Source organism: Zeus faber (assembly GCF_960531495.2).
Source record: "Zeus faber genome assembly, chromosome: 1".
NCBI lineage: Eukaryota > Metazoa > Chordata > Actinopteri > Zeiformes > Zeidae > Zeus > Zeus faber.
This window is the reverse complement of record NC_137193.1, coordinates 57,774,750-57,797,241: the sequence shown is the minus strand read 5'-3', so window position 1 is coordinate 57,797,241 and position 22,492 is coordinate 57,774,750. Positions and strand designations below refer to the sequence as shown.

The window sequence follows — 22,492 nt, the reverse complement described above, 5'->3', positions numbered from 1 at the left end:
AGATCGAGCTAATCCCCCCCGGAAAAGTAGAATCAACCCCGCTCCAAGACGCGTGCACGCAGAGCAGCGCGCCGCAGCGTCGACCGGACGGAGACGATGGTGAAGAACTGTAGAGCCGGGGGCAAAGAACTCCAAGCGAAATTTCCCAAATAAACAATGGTGGAAATGTTCATTTACTTTGTCCGTTTCTGCTATTTATGGCAAACTTCACAATGATTTAATGTCATCACGCAGCTTTTCTCTGCCGTAGGCACAGGGCCAGCATCAAATCTAGAGATTCATCACCGGAACAATCCTTTGCCTTGACATTGCCTCCGTGCATCATATGGGAAGCACCATCTTAGTAGTACCACACAGCGAAGGCGGAAAATACCTCCCAGGCTACCATTTCCACTATGTACACTATGAGCATGAACTCGGCCCCTAACCGAGAGGTACAGGGTTCTTAGGGCCCCCACACCTCGACACAATGTGCACACCGGCGACCTGTGTGATTAACCCTGCTGCCTCTGCAAACACAGCAGGATTAGAGGGTCATCATGGAAAAAAAGGGTGTCCTGTGTAAGCAAACACGTGCTGAGTGCGTTTCAGAGTCCTTGCACTGGATGATGTGCCTGGAATCACTCACACACACACACACACACACACACACACACAAATTCCTCTAGTTTTACTCCTGAGGAGCAGAATAAATGTTTGAGGGACGGTATAAATCGAGGCCTGAGGTGTGTGTGCGTGTGTGCGCTTTGACAAGGCAGAGGCCTTTGAGGTGAGAGTGATAGAGTGCTGAGGTATCACTCATTTCCCTGCTCCCGTCTGTTTTTTTTTTTTTTTTAAGACCTGCATCTTTTTTTTTTTTTTTTCTCCTCCTTGGAAGATAAAAGCTGACCAGAATCAACGTACAGAAGAATCGCTGTTTAACCTACGGGCGCTATGTGGGCAGAACGGCATAAACCGCAATCAGGGGGGAAAACCTGACCACACCTTTCAAACGGCGTTCTTGCAAATTTTAAACCAAACTGTCATACCGGCGCAATAGTCAATCATCTAAAAACATTTTTACCAGGCTTCATAATACATCTTGTCAGAATCTTGGAGCGTTGATCCAAGATGCGTTGAAGAGTGAGCCCAATCTCCCCGTATTGTCCATGCAAGGATCTGACGTTTACACGTAAACATACAGTCCTACTACACAACTACTCCACCTTTACTCACGCTTGCCTCACGCTTTCCTATAATTCAACGCTTCCCTGTACTGCTGGTGCTTAAAAGAGGTTTTTAATACTTAAAAAAAACAAAAAACCAGATAAACAGATAGGGACGTATACAAATACATACAAGTATTGAAAAGACAATTGCCCAATGCATCCCAATAGAACAACCCTAGATGGGATTTTCTAACTGTGAACCATTAAATACAAAGAAAAAAATGTACAAATACATATTAAATGTCATTCATGATTACAGGTCTTTGCTCAAACAACCATTTTTTTCATATTTCTTCCTTAAAAAAAAAGGTACCAATTTATGCTGAAAATAGTAAGCAAAATGATAAAGAGATGGGTCAATGATCCGTCCGTGAAGGGCACAAGTGTGTGTGCGTGAGAGAGGGAGACAGTGTGAGACTTAGCCGCAATGGCTGCGTACCCCGGGCTTAACAGAGGTTCTTTTCTTCTCATAAGCCCTAACAGTTGGCACCGCATAACCCCAATTGGCTTCTAAGGCCCTCACACACACACACACACACACACACACACACACACACACACACACACACACACACACACACACACACACACACACACACACACACACACACACACACACACACACACACACACTACTGGTGCCAAGTCGTGTGCCCTTCCCTAATGCCAACACAATAGGTGCAAAGAGCTGTGTGTGTGTGTGTGTGTGTGTGTGTGTGTGTGTGTGTATGTCTGTGTGTGCATATAGAAACTGTAAGGAAAAGTCAAGCCAAGGAAAAGCTGGGGCTGTACATCGCTCATCTGAGTGGTACTGTAGTGCTCCTCTAATCCCTCTAACCCGTGAAAAATCTGCTCTCCTATGTTACTTTTACAGCCCAATTAATCACCGCTACCCCTGCTTGTCTGGCGCGGCTTTAACTTTCTCAACGATACGGCACGCTGGAAAATATTTTAGGCCGATCTAAATAGGATCGGCAGATGGGGAAACGTCTTTCCAAATAAAAAAAAATAAAAACACACTTGGAGCGAATGCTGCTGGTCGTCGTTGTCCACAAAGTCATCTACATTTTGAGAAAATGGCTGACACACACACACACACACACACACCCACCCACCCAACCTGCAGTCCAAAAAGCTAAGCAAAAGGTCAAAAACCCAAAACCCTCCGCACAGCCCACCCCACCCCACCCCTCTTTCCACCAGGTGAGTTGCGAGGTGCCTGTGCGCCAACGCCTCCACCAAATACCTCTTCAACCCCACCCTAATGGAAGGAGAGCGGGAAAAAGGCACGCGTACAACGCGGCTCCTGCCCCCCCACCCCCGCGGTCTTGAACCTCCGGGACAGAGACCAGTGAAGTCTAATCTACTGCCGTCTATAAAATAAAAGGGCCACCGTTCCTAACGCAAAGCAACTTTGCCGTGGCGTGCAGAAGTATAAACCCCGCAAACGTATGAACGCCCCACGGCAGCTCTAAGACTTAAATTATTTTTTACTACGCCGCTGGAAAAAAAATGGGTGAAATGAAAGCAGTCAAATGGCTTCCGTGCGGGGCTGCGGATGGACTTTGCGAGGCGTTGGAGCGGGCGGAGGAGCTGGCCGTTAAAAGCAGGGCATAAAAACGTGTCGTTTTATAGTGGCCGATAAACAGCAGTGAGAGCGGCAGTGTGTTGAGAGAAAGCAGATCCCACCCCCACCCCCCGGTCAAGGAGGCTCCTTGCACTCGCTCATTCCCTCAACGTTAAAAACCCCGTCCCAGGTCGCTGCTCACGGATCCAGGGGAAGAATCAAGATTTACAAAGCGAGTCCTCCCCAGTGAAAGGAAGTGTTTATCATGTGGCCGGCTCCGGGTTTAATGGAAAAAGAGAGGGAGTGGAACGCCGCACCTGAATGCCGTGTCGCAAAAAAAAAAAAAAAAGGGGGGGGGCCGCCACCTCTTTTGACGGACATTTTACTGCATCCACACCGCGGCTGTTTACCGTCCCATATTCAGTCGGCGGATTTAAAGTGGAAGGTTTGGAATTGTGGAAACAGACAATCATTTACAACTCCTTTTAATACCGTGACACGTACAAGTACGGATAAATGAAACCCACGGATGGGTATTGTGAAACAAAAGGGCTATTCTTCGCACGAGGGATTGTTTAAGGATTTTTTGGACAATTCTTTCAAAATTAACCAGAATGAATTTGTTCAAACGACATTCAAGGAAACTGCCAACAGATTAGATGTTTTTTTGGTTTTTTTTTTTTACGTTTCCTGTACAGCTGCACAAAATATGTATTTTGGGGAGAAAAGAAAAAGAATAATCAATAAAGCATCAGCGTGTGCGTGTTATGAGCCTGTCTTTACTGTTGACAGGAAGATCCTGCTGTGGAGGAGGAGATGCCTCCTGGCACGGCGCGGTGATTCCAAGGCCAATTAGGTAGACAGTAAAATAAAAGCTGGGCTTTATTGACAGAGGAGGAGGAGGAGGCCAGAGGCGGCGCAGAACACTCCCTGGGTCCTGCTCTGCCTCTGGCCTCCTCCTTCAAGAGCCTTTTCAAACCAATGAAAAGGCGGCAAATTGGGGACACAAGGTGGAAAATAACCAATATTACCTTTTTTCATATTATCAACTTTTTGCAAGGTCGGTCGTACGCACACGCACACGCACACACACACACACACCTTCATATTACTATTTGCCCCCTTGAGGATTAATGAAGTACTATCTTATCTTCTCCCATCTGATCTTTTCCCCATGCATGTACAACAGAAAGGTGCTCTGCTGTCTTTGTTGTTTTGCTCGTGACAGCTGAAGACACTGGGACCTTGCACCGTGGTAAGATGTGTGCCGCCGCCGGAGGAACGGGTTTCACGCAGAGCTTCCTCTGAACCTTAGCCGAAACCCATATTCCTCTCTTATTGCTTTCTCTCCGGCCCACTATGACCTCCCACTCTCACAGGCGCTGTTCCAATAACCTGGCTCCGGTCTGTACCAGTGCAATAACGCAGGCGAGCATCCACTTCCACATTTTGCCACCGTGCAACATCACAAGAATTAGAATGGGACGATATCTCGAAAAGTCTCCCAGGATGCCATTGTGCTTCCCACCCTCTTGTTTTATTCATGGCGACTTCCTATGTTATTTGTTACGCCCATGTATATTTTTATCACCTGTTTCTTTCCCTGCAGAACGCCGGCGCTCGCCTATTCATCAATTTAACGCACGCACTTCTCCGCCCTTTGGTAATTGACTTTCAAAACAGCAGCGATAAATCTCATCTATACAAACAATAGTACTTTAGAGATTAAAAGCATTAGCATGTGGCACGCGCTCTCATTGATATCGCCCTTTTTCCTCACCGTAAAAGAGGAAAATTATCGGTGCGCCAGCCGTTCCCCAACATCGGTCCCAGGTGGCGCCGCCAAAAAGCCATATCCGGAAAATCTCACCGCTGGTACAAGAACCCAGAAAAAGGGATTTTACACGTTTATTTATTCTTCATTTTACAACGGCACAACACCGGAAGCGAGTCGTTTCAACAGTCAAGGGCTCCCACGCTGTAAGAGACACCTACATCGGCACGTCTCTCACGTGCCTCGTGTGAATGTGCATGGAACCCGATGTGGAAAGAGCAAGCCCTGTGTAATGAGCGCTGAGGTCAATGATGAGGAACCACCACATCCACGACGTTCTGCTTGGTTAAGACGTCCCAACCAGCAGCTCCAGGCCTGGCAGACAGACAGGCACGCAGGGCTGACTTTGAATCTAACTAGGGCAGAGCAGTGTGTGTGTGGGGGGGGGCATGTTTGCATGACGAAGGCTACAGGAAGACAGAAAAAGAGGAGAAGCGGAGGAGGAGAAAAAAAGAACAGGGATCGAGAAGAGCAGCCAACGAATGTTCTGCCAGCGCTCCACATTTCCACGTCCTTAAAAGACAATAACACACACACACACACACAGACACACACACACACACACACACACACACACACACACACACACACACACACACACACACACACACACACACACACACGACCAATTCACCAAGGACCTTCAGAAAAATAGGCAAATGATGCTTCTAAAGGGCTTATGAGTTCTGATCAAACTAACGTGATACAACAGCGCCGCGCGCACAACAAATCCCTCCGATGCCGCAAGAACACACCAAGCCATACAAAGCGAAGAGCGAGCGCTGCTCCTTTAAGATGGATCAGAAAGTAAAATGGAAGAGAGACGTGAGCCGGAAGATGGTAATAAAGCCTCGGAGATAAGAGCGAGAGTGTGGGGAGGTCTAGAGAGCGCCGGGGGGTGGGGGCAAAAGACAGAGAGAGAGCGAGAGAGAGGTTTTTACTCACACAACACAAAGGGAGCGTTTTTATCACTCCGACATCGTCTTGACATTGAGATATGAAGACAACTACAGCACATCTGCTCCTGCACACACTGCCGTGTCTCCATAGAGTCATAATGTTATCATATACCTGCCCCCCAGCCCTGCTCTATACCCCCCTCCATGCCTTACACTGTGTTTATATAGTAGGCAGAGCAGAACATCCACTGCAGTCTGAAAAAAGAGTTGAGCAGGCCGTAGGGAGGTGAGGCCATGAAGTCGAGCTTTGGCTTGTTAGGCTCACACCGAAGGCATCCATCCCCAACTCCTGACAACCAGAGTTGTCACAATTATTACGTAACCACCCAATCGCAATTATCCGAGCAGACGGCGATCATTTTGCAAATAACTCCGTAATGATACGTTTCAACCCAAATGTCAAGGGAAATTTAAGACAATGGGGGAAAATGTTGGGGTAGATAGAACGCAACATTGAGTTAAAGAAAATGAACTGTTAATGCAATTTTTACATTCTGATGTTCAACGCCAATGCATGGCCGCAATCGGCGGCGGCCAATCAGAGCAGCGCAAATCCGTCACCGGAAAACAAAAAAAATACCCCCTCCATTGCATGCCAGTATGGGCGCACTGCGACTGAAACAAGATGGACAGAAATGAACAGAAATGAGACAAAACAGGACAAAAATGTATTTCATTAACACACGCTATGCAGGGACCCCTGTATCCGTCCGCCAAATACTTTATGGACGGCGATTCTTCTTCATAATGTGTGTGTGTGTGCGCTATGTGATTATCATACATGTAGGCTCATACATTAAATGTATCAAATAAGAATTCAATTGTTTAATCGCAATTATTTACATGAAAATTAGACTCAAGTTCAGGATAGTGACAGCCTGTTGGTAGGAGCACAGCACACATCTAGTGTGTCTGTCTGTCTGTCCTTCGATTATCTCGACAATTCATCTGATCTACTTCAGACATGGCAGGTGTATTGCCAGGGAACCAAGGACATGCAGTGTCAAATTTGGTGCAATTTGGACACACGACACATGTAATATTAATAAACTTTCAATAAACAAGCAAACAGCAAGTTTATCCAAAAGTGCGACGTGGGTGAGTTTTCTTCCCGTGAGAAAGAGCATTTCCCCAGTGTTTCACCACCGCGAGTCGCCGCCACATTCACGAACAGGCATGTTTTGAACGGGAACTGCACAAGATTCATCATATTTTCTGTCTGTCTATCTCTCCCTGTCTGTGTTTGTCATTATCAAGTGCTGCATCGTGACACACACACACACACACACACACACACACACACACACACACACACACACACACACACACACACACACACACACACACACACACACACACACACACACACACACACACAACTAATGGGTGCCACATTTAAAAGCTCAATTATAAAGTCCTGTTGCAACAGTGCGCTGCAGTTTGATGTGTGTCAGGTGTGTGTACCGTGTTTGTATTTCTCTGGCGAGACATGCGGACGGGGAGCAGCCAGGGCTGTCTCACTCTAACAAGCCGCTGTCTGCTGCAATATCACAAAGCGGAGGCGGGAGCGTGCTCGGTTGGCGCTCGTGCTGAGATTAGACGAATAGCCCACACTGCGAACAAAATAGGTCAGGCTGCAGACACGCCGAGCGATCCGCCGCAAAATACGGGGCAATCAAACCCCAGCCCGTCTAATCACCTCCTCAGGTGCCGGGGAACACCGCCACCTGTTTACTGCGCCGGCTAGAACAGGGGCAACACACTCAGTTAATTGTGTCTGCCACGCACTGCGTGGGGAATAAAAAAATATTGATAAATAAAAACGTGGGAAAAGTAACACAGGATGGAAGAGAAGAAGAGGTTTGATAGAAGGAAAGAGGCCAGAGATAGTATGATTATTATTATGGAGGGGATTTTGAATAGAGAAATTGATGTAAAATGTCTGACATTCTACCTTTGGAGTAAGAATCATCACTATTTGTTGTGTGGAATTCATACCTGTGATTCCAAGTAGGAAATGCGAGATAAAATACCACAAAGGGGGGGGGGGGGGGGGGGGGGGGGGGCTGTTCAGGAATGTACACGCTGACATGATGGATACATGGTGTAACATGATGGATACACTATGATGACTCCCGATTCAAGGTCCTATTGAAAGAGTCTTTGCATGTTAGTTAGAGCCTGACCAAGACGCTCCCTGTCGGCTCTCGGCCCCGGAGGAAAACGTGCAGCTGACGTAAAATGAAACGACAGGCGTTCTGTCCAGTAAAAAGTGGCACAAGGCTGTGGTGGACACATGGTCCCCTCAGTTCCCCGCCGCCCTGCTTTGCCCGAACCATTAAAACATTTTAAATATAGAGCACTTTAATCTAAACTGTCATGAACAGTGCTAACGGTGCTAAGTACATTGTTTATTTCAATACTTTCAATACAAGTACTGACTTTTGGCTACTTGCCAAAACAGAGTACCTCTAAAATCTGACATTTTCTGTAAAAACAATAGTGAGATAACTGATATTGAAGACCATGTTACATAACGGTAATGGTAGAGTTAAACTCAATGCAATGTATGTTATCAACAAAAAACAGAGTTTTGTTCATGTTGACTAGTTTTAACTTGCTGTATTGACATAATGCACGGACAACATAGGAGTAAAAAAATTAGGAACAACACAATTTTTATTCTAATTTCTTACAGCCATCTTCCATTTGTATGTGTCTGAATTTAGAAAAAGCAGTGAATGTATGTTTTGATTGTTTCTAGCATTTCATCTAAGTCCCTTTGGACAAATGCATCTGATCAATGATAACTCAAAATGTCGATACTGCATTTAGGTATCAGAGCATTTTTAGTATAGAGAATCAGAACCACCTGATACCGGTATGGGTATCAGTGTCTATATCAGGTATTGGTTTAAAGTAGGGTTGTAGGAGCTGGACTTGAATAATCTGCATCATTATTTAGACATAACATAAACTTGACAGGTTCTGTCAATCAACACATCTGCACGAGTCTAGCCTGAAGAACAAAGGCATAGACGGCTGCATGGCTTGTAGATAATTGTTCCCCTGCTTTGCATTAAAGGGAACACAGCACGATGAGGTAGGCACCTAGTAGGCGTGTTGCGTTTCCAATTCGAAATCAAAAACCGATCGAAACGAGCGTTCGATTTCGAACTTCTAAATCACAAGCAGGTTCGCAATTCCCCCCGTATTTTTGTGGGTAATATTGTCCGACATGGTCGCCATATTGGGGCAGTCAAGATCCGATGCTAAACAAACGCACCGTGCGCTGGGGGGGCGCGGCTCGCCCGGCTCCGAACCGACTTTTGGTTCATTGTTGGGTGAGCTGCGGTCGGCTGCACGGGGGGAGCCGCTGCGCCGCATGCCTCACAGATTCTGCACCCACCCACCCACCAGCGGATCTCCACCGCTCCAATATGGCGGACGCACAGACGCATAAGGTGAGGGTTGACGACCGAGCCGATCGTCTTTCAGTACAAGTAGAAGACATCACACAGGTAGGAATTTGCCATTTACTACCAGCGTTTCCCTCTGGCAAAAATAGCATCCCAGTTTTCTTATTTTGGTGAGTAACTTAAAAGTAGTGAAATAAATAACTTATTGTTTATTATTCTAAAGTCTAGTTTTGGTAAACCTCTTAACTATTTAATTGTGTTGTTTAAATATTCTCATGTTTTTGTTGTTGTTTTAAATTGTTATTATTCAAATTAAATTATTATTATTTTTTTTTTTTGTTTTTCTTTACAAATCAAGACTGGATAGTCTAACACCGGCATAGCAGTCAGTGCTGGGGTAAAAAAAAGTTTAAATTGAAAATCAAATCTAATCATGGATTTGGAGAAAAGTGACATCCCTCGTAGGTAGTGATTAGAACCCCATCAGGATTCATTAGCTCACGGTCATAATTAATGTATTGAGTCGGGGAACAGCTCATCTAAGGGGAGGCTCAGGTATCAGTTTGGGAAATATAGGAGGGCACTGACAACCACAAAGACTCAAATAATATTGAACGGCAACAGCTGTTCAGATCCTGTTTGGGCTATTAGGTATTTGCAGATGATTAAATCAGTGTGGATGTGTAGAAGGGAACCAACCATGCGTTCAGGAAGCCATGCAGGGAAACATGGTGGAGTCGAGAAAGAGGAGGCAAGGAGGAGGAAGTTAAAAGTAGAAATGGGTTAAAAAATAAAAAAAAAAAAAAAAGGGTCAGATGTGGAGAAAAATAGAGAAGCACAGGCCAGGTGGGTGGAGGAGGCGCAGCAACGAGGAGCAAGGAAAGGAGAAGATAGCCACGCATGACTATTAATAATTCAGAGGTTGGTGCCTACGGTGTTTTATCTGTGAGTCTTTGAGTCTCCGGGACTTGTTCCATCAGAGCTGATACCTCAAAGAGCCTTCAGCGCTTAATGGACCCCCCCCCCCCCCCCCCAAACTCCGGCAGCAATCCCTTGGAAGGCAGCCGGTGCAGGGTGAAGGAAATGTTTAGAACAAGGCATACATGGAAGTTGGACAAACTTTCATGGCAGCCATGTCTGAGGTGAAAGGAAAAGCTCGTACAGCCCCTCATAAACTCTGTCTTGTGCATCACCTTGTACGTCATATGAGATCTCAGATCTGGACGAGAAGAAAAAGGGGGCGAATGTAACACACAGCTGAGACCGGTTAATGATTGCTAGAATGCTTTCCTACAGGGGTGGCAGCGCGGTCTGCGGATCAAGGAGATCACACGTGAGCTGTGTTCCTATATAAAGCCAAAAGTGTATGTGAACAGCCATGGGTGTCCTATTAAAAAAGACTGACTCCAATCTTCTGTGTCATTGGCTCCTAACCTGGATAAGATTGTTAATCAAATACAAATGTAAAACATAAAATGCATTTTCAAGGAGGGAAAGGAGAAACGTTTTCACCTTGTTAGTTTTACGATTGCTTTTTTTCCCTTCCCAGCAAAATATAGAATTGATCTCGGGAAAGGACCAACGATTGGAAACCAGTTACCTCTATAATATGTCTCCAGCATTAAAGTCCTTGTGTTTTTTTCCCCCAATAATGAAAGTGTCAGCTGTAATCTGGGGTCCAATACACCACAACTCTGCTGTTTTGCTATTGCATGTATATCCAAAAGGGAAATATGACCATTCAGTGGTTAAAGAGATTAGAACAGCCAGTATAAAAAGAACCCGTACTGATAATGCCGCTATCGAAATATAGCGGGGAAACATATTTTTGTGAAATAAAATTGACTATGACCAAAGCATCTTGTAAAAACTTTTTTGGTCAATCATCACAGCTACATTAATTCTGTTTAAGACCCTAGCCGGCCCAGTCTCCACAGCAACACACTGAATCAAGATAAAGCTCCTCTGTGCAGCCGATGAATTTGATTTACACTCGCGCCACCTCCATTTGGTAACAATTATCCGTCCAGTAAACCAATGATATGCCGGCAGTGACTATTTGTATCTGTTGGCGGCCTCGTGCACTGACCAGCGATGAGGTCAGCGGAGGGGGACTGAGCCGTCGTCAGGGAACAGAAATATAAAAATCAATTACTCTAAGCAACGCCCTCGCCAAGGGAGCGCACACAGAAGGAAACAGCGCAGGGCGTGCCCGCTTGTCAGCGCTGATGGAGTTTGCAGATCGGTTGGTGTTGCCTCAGCAAAAGTCTGCCGTGTTCCCCCGCGCCGCTGCTGCTGCTGCTTTACTGCTAAGGCTGATTTGTGTCTGCAGGACTGGGGCATGTCAGGCAGCCAGAGCGCCAGCCAATCAATTATTCAGGACAAATACTGCCTTGTGCGAAGGCAGGATGCTCGGGCACGGAGAGAGGACTGGCCTAGCTGGGGCACATGGCATGCCTTGAAGTCTAGAAGCTGCATAGTAATGAGGGGAAGGATTAGCAAGGGGGGAGAAGAAACAGAAGAAACAGAATTAAAGAGGGGGGCATTAATCCGGAGACATGGAAGTTCCGCTATTTCAAGAAGACAGACATAACAACCCCCCCCCACATCTCAGAAAAAAAGATAGATGGAGAAAGTGAGACAATTACAGAGAGAGAACAGAGTGCCCGTACGGAACGCAGAGAAAAGAACATTGCCTTCCGTCTGACCCATTTAGCAAATGAACAGCAATAAACACAAGTGAAGCTATTTTAGCTTTAAAATATAGCCCTCGCCAGACACCCAGTACTAAAACAGCACTAACCACCCCCCAACCCCGTGAAAACACTAATCAAAGCTTGCATGGTAGAGAATAGCACTTTAAATGGAGAGTTCTGTATTGCAATGCATTTGGGGTTTTTCCAGTGCTGCACTCTATTTCTGTGCAGGACTGTTATTTCTGTTACATCCGACATAAAATGTAGAGTATAGATATGCAGACCGAGAGCGATTGGCCGGTAAACACAGATCAGTATTTGCACAGCAATCTCAAACATAAGCATACAACCGCATACCAACTTATTTCCAAAAACATAACTGCAAACAATATCATTACAAAGTCAGCACAGCGTTCTCAGTATGAGCCAGACATTGCATGTGAACGCCAGCAGAATGTTACAGCAAGTCACTGTAGATCTCCACCCCAACCCCCACCCTCATCCCAACACCACCTTTTGGCATTTTAAACTGAATCCGACAGGGTAAGCAAAACATCTCTCTAATCTTGATAGCCAAATACAAAGCCTCTTTGGCCAGATGCGATATTAATAATGATATTATGTTCAATGCAGGGCTGTATATCTTTACAAAAACCAAGTGTAACCAAAAGGAAATTATATATTTACGTTATATTAGCTCAAATTTGTCGTGCTTACCCAATACGATTCAGATATAAAGTACATATATAACATTTGATGAATCACTGAGACAATGCTGGCTCTGGTTTTTAGGCCCTGAGGTTATTGTGGCATCTCTCACCTGAGGCGGCGGCTCCACCAGGAGGCCCCAAAGTCGTCTGCGATCCCACGGGTGTCGGGGGGACGGGCCTGGGCCAGGGCTTGGCGGCGGGTGGGCCCATTCTCACCGCCCCAGCGTACTCCACAAAGGTTCCCGGGAAGTCGCCCTTCTCCTTGGTCCTCTCGTTGGTGCCGTGCAGCCAGCCCTTGGGGCTGCGCTCGCCCCCTTCCTGGTAGTCCAGTCCGGCCGTAGCCTGCAGGGATGACTTGGCTACGGTGAGCAGGTCACCCGGCTGCAGGCTGATGTCGTCACCGCGCTCCCGCTTGTACTCAAAGAGCGCCCGATACTGGAAGCTTTCAGACGCCATGGTCCTCAGCAGCGCATAAGAGGGTTCCAAAGCCAAGACACTGACGGTGCCTGAGATTCGCCTAGTCCAGAAAAATTCAACCACTCAATTTTTTTAAAAAGCCGGTGCGTTGGCCAAGGCAACGAAACCTGAGCTCGAACTTTAATTTGAACTAGAACTTGAACTACACACCCAATCCTGGGAAACTCTCGATGCCACCTGAGGTTTTTTTGTGTTCTGACGACTCAATTGTACGCAGTTGGTACAAAGAAATAAATGTTGGACCCCTGAGCTGCTAAATTAAGCCATGTGATTTCAAGACGGATAAAAAAAAAATTGCTTGGCAAAAAACAGATTATTCTGGTTACAAATACAGGTAGCTAAATATGTGTGCTATTAGAAATAACAGCCGGTAGAGTTTTGGTCGCCTTTGGTCGCCTGGTCCCGGGTTCAGTCGCACGCCGATCGCTCCGGCGATCCACAGTGAAAGCCCTCCGGTCAGCGACAGCTCCCCAATCAGAGGCCTGCTCGCTGTCTGCGCTCCACATGGGCAGACCGGGCAGACAGACTACCCACCACCCCGTTCCTGGAGGAGGGAGACAGAGAGAGAAAGGGGGGGGGGGGTCTCAAAAGGGGAGGGTGGCATAATTTCCAAGGATGGAGTGACCTACAGATGATTCCCCAAAGCTTGTGTGCAGTTTGGTATTTTGGAAAGATTGGCAAAAATAATGAGAGGGTTTGTCAGGAGTGACACACACACACACGCGCACACACACACCTGAGGTAATCCACTGCAGTGCAGAATTAGGCTTCTAGTCAGTGCAGCCCGCTTTCACTCCAATCCACTCCTTTCTCTTCAACTCACTCCTTTCTTTTCAATCCAGTCTCCTTGGACACGCCCCAACGTAGACACCACCTGCAAAACTTTAAGACAAGTTGAATGTTACCATCACACCCTTTTTTTTTTTTTACAGCAACACAAGCATGGATTCTACAAAACCTTTAATGCATCACATATGAAAATTACTTTTTCTTTAATACGGCATGACTTTACATCAAGGACCATATAGGTCACACTCACCACACTATAAGTAATTTTCGGTAAAATCAGTCTGTATGCCTTAATAGAAATAAGAAGAATGCCTAGAAATAAGAGGAATACATGGTATGAGGTATGAAGTTGCAGTTTGTCATCATTAACATCATCCCAGTGCTGGTTAATATCCCACACACTGTCTCTCTCTCTCTCTCTCTCTCTCGCACACACACACACACACACACACACACACACACACACACACACACACACACACACACACACACACACATACATACACACACACACACATAAATACATTACAAACATGACCGGGCGAGCTGGAACTTGACGCACGTAAACTCGCCTGCGCGCGTCTTGACGCACAAACACGGCGCAAAACTCACCGTGTCCCGAGAAGCGCCGGAAACCTCCTTCCCCCGTCAACGCACGCTACAGTGAGTAAACAATGCCCCCTAACATAGAAAAATAGAAAATCCCGACCTCCATCTTCCTAGCCATCAAAACAGACGCGTGGCCGCTCCGCCAGACAGTCCGCCTGCCGCACAGTGTGGCGCGGCGCTCGTGACGTCACCAGGCCACGCCCCTCCGTCTGCAGATTATACAGCAGAGACCGGCGCACTGCTGCAGAGCTGCATGACCTTATTACAGACTATTTGAAGTACATTTTGTGTTGTTTTTTTTGTTGTTGTTGGTTTTTTTTTTTGCATGTATGCATTTTTATCCCGTGCTGTAAGTAAGTCGCATCGGCGTTGTTTTTCTAGTCATGGTCGGGAGACACAATGATGGAGTAATGCAAATATTCTCGTCCATGAAAAGTCTGCAAAAACACTGATGAATTATGTAACACCCTGACCTGAAACCGATCCCTGTGCGCAGACTGAAATGCCCATCACACCCTATCCTATCCCACACGGGTTTCAGTTTTAAGCCTAAATCAGGGGATTGTGCTTTTTTTTTTTAATAAATGCAATTGATGGAATTGTGTAACCATCATTTAATGTGCAGAAAGGTATCTCAGCACCATGCCCTGTAGTCTGCTATGACATGGGTCCTTGAGAGTGTGTTGTTGTTTTTTTTGTTTGTGAAAGATAGGTTAATTAACTAAGCCTTTTTAGAATTATTTTTAGTAAGAGATTGCAAACATTTTACACGGGTCGGGAAAAAAAAATTAAGTCATCTTAAAAATATCATGAATGCAGAGCCCTCCACTGTGGTAAAAAGTATTTAGTTATGTTTAAAACGTTCAATCCAACAGTCCAGTTTGAGGAGATTAACTCTGACGTCTTGATATTTCAAATCATATGGGCAGTGATGGATCCACTTCTTCTCAATGTCCTGTCTATGTATAAATTATTTTCTTTATATCTGTATATTTTGTTCCTCTGCGCTTTCTATTGAGACATTTTAAAACGTTTGTTTCTGTCAAAACAAGAAAAATGTTCTCACGCCTAAATATCCAGTGGGCCTTGGGTCCATTGAAAAGATCGACAGGTAAATATAATTGGATGTATGACCGTGAAATGTAAAAAACAAAAATAAATTATGATATATTACAAACCACTGACTGGTCTTGGGATGCCTCTCAGGCCAATCTCTCATGACACCATTGCTTCCTCTTCATCACTTCCACATCAGAGCAAGGTTCAGCATCCGTCATACATCGCTTTCATTTGTCCCGTAATGACATTTAATCTGACATGTCAATATAGAAGCAAATAGAAAGCGACAGCAATTGACAGGCAGCACACTGAGATATAGAGTGGACATAATGACATCACAGTCTCATCTTCTATGACTAGTGATGTAAAATGATGCAATTTTAGTATACTGTATGCCTCACTCTGGTGGAACATCACTAGCTGTCGGCGAATCAGGAGAGGACAGTATGTAAGGGCAACTTGTGACTTCCCAGGGGTAGCAGAAGCCGGTTGGTCCCCATTAAACGTGTCAAGTTATATAAATATCATCTCCTCACATCCGATTATACACGTTTGTGTCCTATTGAGAAAGCCTGTGCGTGCCTACTCGCACAAACACTGGGGTGTTTATCTTTCTGCGTGTGTGAACACATTGCCGCTGTCTCTTGGACGCATGGATGCATGTGCATGAACGAACGCATGCATGTGTGACTGTTTGCCCATTTTCCTGAAAAGACCCAGTGTGCACCTCGGCCTGCCAAATTGTCACCAGTTATGACACTTGTTCACTCACCTCGTTCAGTTCTCATATATAATGTGTATGGATGTGTGGCTCAGTGCAGTCATGTGCTATGGAGTGTGCATCTGATACGACTTCAATGTGTTCTCGAGCACACCCATAATATTAACATAATGTACTGTAATTTCATATCAGTATCAAGCCTGACATGTGTTTGCCTATATCAACTGATAGAAGTCACATATTTTCGACACGTGTATGCTAACATGGATTGTGTTCACTTGCACTTGTTTAAAGCATAATCTATGTTTGTATGTATTGTCTGTATTGCATAATGTATATAGTATGGATTGTGTGAAGTGGTGTGGCGGTGGTGGATTTAAGCAGCCATACCTGTCTTAGTTCTAGTTGATTGGACCTGGGATCAGGGTGGCTGTGCACCTGTGGCTCATCAGAGCAATCGATGAGCATGGGTTAATCACCCATCCACACACACACACACACACATGGGGATTGGGAGCTCTTGTCTTGACACCAATTCATCTGCTCCTGGCGTATTACATCCTGTCAATGAACCGGTTTATCCTTCACATCATTGCCTGTGCCTCTGTGTCGGGGAGCCCTGGAAAAGCCATTTGGGTGACGTGTGGCAGGAGAAGTGCTACATATGATTATAATGCGTGGTATAGTACACCACAGGCAGGGGGGCATAGAGCAAAAAATAAGACTCCACCTTTGCTGCCCTTGTCCCTCAAGTATTCTCTATGCTTCATTCCCCATCATGTTTCTCCTCATTCCATTCATGGTAGTTATTCAGATCTGCATTTTCATCAGATGAAGGAAAATTCTTGCTTTTTGATACTAATCTGAACCTTGATCCTGATTCAGGAGTTATGCAACACTAAAACATGAATTGTGCTTCATTTGGCAGAGGTTTACACCCCACTTAGGGCTTCATGGTTCCCATTAGACTCATGTAAAAGGGCCGTGTCATTTGCACAATAATCTCAGTGGTTACATAACTGCCCTCTCAGAATCCTGCTGTATGTCTCGCTCTCTCTCTCTCTCTCTCTCTCTCTCTCTCTCTCTCTCTCGCTGTGGTGATTTATTCTTTAAATTGCTGTTTGCTGGCGCTAGGAAAACAGTGATTCAGAACAGAGTCAGCTACAGATCTTATTAAGGAGGAGAAACCGGGGAACAGTTAGCGTGGTAGATTTGATTTAAAAACCATCGGTGCAATAGATAGAGAGCAGGTGTTCATGTGGCAGGGGTCTTCACCATAGCATAGGACGTGTATATGGCCCTTAATGGATGTGCAAAATAAATTCTTCCAATAATGCTTACTTTTTTCTAGGTACCCCTCCAAACCCCCTAACTCACCCCCTGACCCTCTCCATCGCACTTCTTCAACCCAGCCATCATTCTACCTCAAATCTCTCTATTGCTGTTGGTTCCTACCTGCCTTTGTTTTACATTCTTCACTTCCTCCCATCCTCATCCTTCTTCCCTCCGCTCTCTCGCCCCTTTTTACTCATTCTATCCTTCCGTTTGCTTTGAGCTGATGCTGGTCATATACTGTACAGCCAGATGTACGTAGGAGCACATCTGCCTCTTGGCCTCTGGCAGTATCGCTCCATAATTAGCTTAGTCAGAACCAAATAAAAACTGTGACTGGATCAAACCAACCATCACCGTGGCAACTTGACAGGGTCACAGATCACTCTAACAGCCTTGTTGTGTGTGTGTGTGTGTGTGTGTGTGTGTGTGTGTGTGTGTGTGTGCGTGCGTGCGCGTGTGTGTGTGCGCACGCACGCATTGTCACATTTGCTCGAGCATTCCCCAAGCTGTGTGTGGCCTTTGCCACCGTGCCATACCCCTCGGTCCAAGCTGTCTGCGCGTGTGAGTGTGTATGAGCGTGTGCACTGACCTCACCATGCCACGCATTTGGCAACTATAATGAGAAGCCCTTGCAGAGCCATCAATGCCCTGGGGTTTAGTTCTCTCCCCCTTTCTCTCTATCTCTCTTTCTCTCTCTCTCTCTCTCTCTCTCTGTCTCTCTCACGCTCACTCACGCTCCTCGTTTCGTTGACCCCTCTACATGCTGTCTGATAGGATGAGCTCCAGTGCGCAGTGGAGGGTCAAGAGCTCCTTGGTGGCCTCTCCTGGTACACACACCACTCCCCTGTTACGCTTGGAGTGCCGGGCCAGATAAGTCCTCACTATGTTGTCAATCCAATTATGCCCCATATTACTTAAGGGAACATTTGTTTTTCTTATCACAGGGAAACATGTGTCTTGAATTCACAGAGAGCGGAAGTAGGAGAAGTGGGGGATATCTAGAAATACCTGGCTTAGTGACACCCTGAGGCAAATTTGGGGACAATTTGACAGTGGTAGGTGGAAGGGAAAGAGGATTATGATATTGGTTTTATACCAGCCCTGGAGTTGTATCAAAAATGTAAGCCCAGCTAAAGGCTTTGAATATATTTCAGACCAGAGTGAGCACCTATAGAATATATATATACTGTATATATATATCACTCACACACACATCAATGTTCAACACACTCCAACACCCAACATTAGGAATACGGAAACTCTCTGTAAATTGCATGAATCTGTTGGTGGCCCCAGGAGCATTTGCTAAACCTGAGTGACTTGTTCAGGGAGTTTTATCTGCCCTTGAGTTTGGCCAAATCAGAGCATCTCAATTACCATACATATGTGACGAACCTCACAAGAATACAAATGTTGACCTTCGTGTGACTGTCAACATACATGTGTGCACCAATGACATGTTGCACGACTTGTGATGGAAGATAAAGTTCTTAATATTAAATGTAAAATGCAACGGCTTGAATGCAGTAACTGCTGGAGGACCCGGATGCAGCCTGAGCGGTCGAAGACAGTTGAAGTAGCAAGAAAGTTAGGAGTCCGTCATTTTAACTCATAACTTTAAATATAACCAATAGATTTGAATCTAAACAAAACAAAACAGGGGGCAGGGTGTATGAACATGAGGGATGATCGAATGATAAGATTACAGCTGGGGTGAAACACAGGTGAGCTGGAGGAAACGCTGAGGACATCTGATGGCCAGGTAAGGAACTGCAGAGAGAGGTATGTACAGGCTCGGAAATGGCCATGACAGTCGAGTGTCCAAAATCGTCCAAAAAACTCATTCTCAACAAAAAGGGGAAATGGCAAAGGTTGCATCGTAGGCCTGATAGAGGACTGAAAAAAAATCATTATTGGATTATTTCATTATCCTATAGGGTACAGTAGGAGAAGAGAAGTGACTTACCACTGGACACATACAGTGTCCTGTCCTTCCAAGTGTGGCCAACATATATGTTTTCAGTGGCAGCTATAAACTCGTATACATTCTGCTAAAAGCCATCTACAAAATAACATACATCCCAGAAAGGTATTTTGAATTAATATGCTTTTAACCATATCCTACGAAATAACCCCCTTAACTTCCCTTTATGCAGAGGCAAGATGGTGGAACTAGCCTGTCCCCGTATCACTGAGTTTGTTACAATGCGGAGATAAAAAATACACCGGGGGGCAGATGAGTGTGGAGTCAGAGCGGTAGAGTCAGAGCGGTGGACGGACACATCCAACATATTTCTCTGTAAATCTTGGCTCTTCTGCCTAAAGAAACAAAGGGAGCTAAGCCGCTGCAAAGCCATGCGGATACCGTGCCCGTTATGAAACTGAGGAAGGTAACAGGATTTCTGTGCATCTGCCCACGTGGGTTTAGCTCCCAGCCTGTGTTGACATATCTGTGTCTCGTGGTTGAAATGTCAGTCTGTATGATATGTAATAAATGTTCTGACCGTGCTTTGAAACCACAGGAAATAGAAGGGCGCAGGAAATGACCCGTCCAGAACCAAACCCGCACCTTGCTTGTGGAGTGTGTTATTGGCTTTTTCACGGCACAGTGGCTCTGTCTTTTTTTTTTTTTTCACGCCTGCCATTTGCCAGTTTTCTGTGTATTTGATTAATCATGACATGCCCTCAAAAAATACAAAATAATACAAACAAAAGATCTCTTCCTGTGAAAGGAGGCCATTGACACACACAGTGAGCAAAGCGATTGACACAACCTTTCAATCTGCACGTCCTCATTATGAACGATTATAGAGGCTGTAATCACTAAAACTTAGCACTCACTTTCATCACAACACACACACACACACACACAGGCACACACACAGGCACGCACACACAAGCACACACATGCACACACACAGGCATACACACACACACACGCACACACACGCCAGACAACACACAGGCACACACACACACACACACACAGGTGCACACACACACACATAGGCACACAGACACGCACACACTTGTTTCCTTGATCTTGCTCTGCGGACTCCTGCTGTGCCGTTCTCACATCGCTCTGCCTGCCTCCCCAGCCCTTTTATTTAAGTCTATTTCTAAAACCCTTTTCTGTCTGAAGTTTTGGCTGGAAGCTCTTTAGACTTTAACACTGTGACAAAGGGGGACTGTCATCACAAATATGATTTCCCGCTGCTCTGCTTTCTTTACATGAGACAAAATACAGACGAATACACTTTAGATGCATTCTATCTGTCTATCCATCTATCTATCTATCTATATCTATCTATCTATCTGTCTACCTGTCTATCCGTCTGTCTGTCTGTCTGTCTGGCCATCTGTCTATCTATCTATCTATCTATCTATCTATCTATCTATCTATCTATCTATCTATCCATCTATCTGTCTGTCCATCCACCTGTCTGTCTGTCTGTTTGTCTGTCTATCTATCTATCTATCTATCTATCTATCTATCTATCTATCTATCTATCTATCTATCTATCTATCTACCTATCTATCTATCTTGATAGATAAATAGATATCTATCTGTCTTTCTATCCATCTGTCTATCTATCTATCTATCTATCTATCTATCTATCTATCTATCTATCTGTTTGTCTGTCTGTCTATCCATCTGTCTGTCTGTCTGTCTGTCGATCTGTCTGTCTATCTATCTGTCTATGTCTGTTGTTTTTGGTACACTTTGAAGAAGTGAGTGCAGATGTATAATGTGTGATAAGAAGAGCGGCTCATGTTGAACAAACACAATATAATAATGAAGAGGAGTCTTTATTTGTCACACGACATGCCACTACAACACGTGCTTTGGATGGTGGCTGGTGAAATGGCTCCTCTGCATTTGACCCATCCTGGCCACCATGCCACATAAGGGTGCACTACAGTGACATTCAAATAGAGTTCCTTTCATTGATATAGTATATGTTTTACCTCATATATTATGTTTTATTTGGATTCATATTATTATTGTCATTTTTATTTATGTTTTTTAAGATTATTTCTATGGCTGTGACATTTATTTTTCTCCAAATATATGCAAATATATAAGCAGTGAGCTGGAAATAGATATGAATGTAATAACATTATATTGTCAGGTTTCCAGGAGTGACCCTTCCACTTCCGGGACTGCCACACTGAACTGAAAATCCAAATCGAAACGCGAAAAGTTAGCTAATTTGTGTTTACGACTTCATGACCCCGGTCCAAAAACGCCGAAGGGAGGGATGGTACGACACTGATTTGCAAGTGGCTGATGACGTGATGTCAAAAAATTAAGAACTCGAGTGGACTCATAGACACATAGAAGCAGTCCCCCCCCCCCCGTCTCAAACGACTTCTCCTGCTGTCAGGAAGCTTAACCTCCACATTAAAAAAATGGAGAATCCATTAACGTCTAGAACATTTTACAATAACGTCAAGACTGTTTAGCATGCATGGTAAATACATTCCAGCGCTCGGTGCATATGGTGCGCCACGATAACGGGAATGCACTTAGAAAAAAACAGGAAGCTCTTATCTAAGCGCAAAGTGACTGCGAAAAAAGGCTGGAGGCGACATGAGAAGTGCTGGGGGGGTCTCGCCAGACAGTTCTAAAGCATGTAATTAATGTAAGGAAACACATTTGGTATGTACACACCATCCATATTTCACAGCCTTCCTCCTCTCGGCAGCGCTGGATTAACTATAAATAACGTTGAATAACAGCCGACACTGATGGCTCGGAAATTCCCCCCGCGTCTCTAATCTGGCAGGTGAAGCCAAATAAAGTTTGTTAAAATTGCATGGGTAATGTGAATATTTCGTCTTTTGTTTTCGTACATCAAGACACTTCTGCTTTACTCGGTGGACTATATATAAGCACCGTGTTGTCATTGATGTTGTGGGGGCACTGGGGAAATGATTCTATTTCCATTTGAAGTAGGGAGTCTCTCTGAGACTTGACTCCATTGTTGTAGGCAGTGGCACAGACGTCTTTCTGTCTTTCTGTCTCTCTGCTCCCACGGGCCATTTGACAGTAGCCAAAGTGACTGAGTCTAATTAGGAGTGAACTGGGTCAAAGAGCATCTAGTG

General features: G+C 45.1%; 1 protein-coding gene across 1 annotated transcript in view; it reads right to left on the bottom strand.

Moving 5' to 3' along the window:
• pik3r3b (phosphoinositide-3-kinase, regulatory subunit 3b (gamma)) overlaps positions 1-12,849 on the bottom strand; it is a gene marked incomplete at its 5' end in the record, with an annotated part of 171,857 nt that extends 159,008 nt beyond the window's left edge. The window contains one exon of the mRNA XM_080007594.1: positions 12,504-12,849. Within this exon, the coding sequence (XP_079863720.1) occupies positions 12,504-12,849 (346 nt within the window). The remainder of the gene's footprint in view (positions 1-12,503) is intronic.
• Between the last annotated feature and the right edge of the window lie 9,643 nt (positions 12,850-22,492).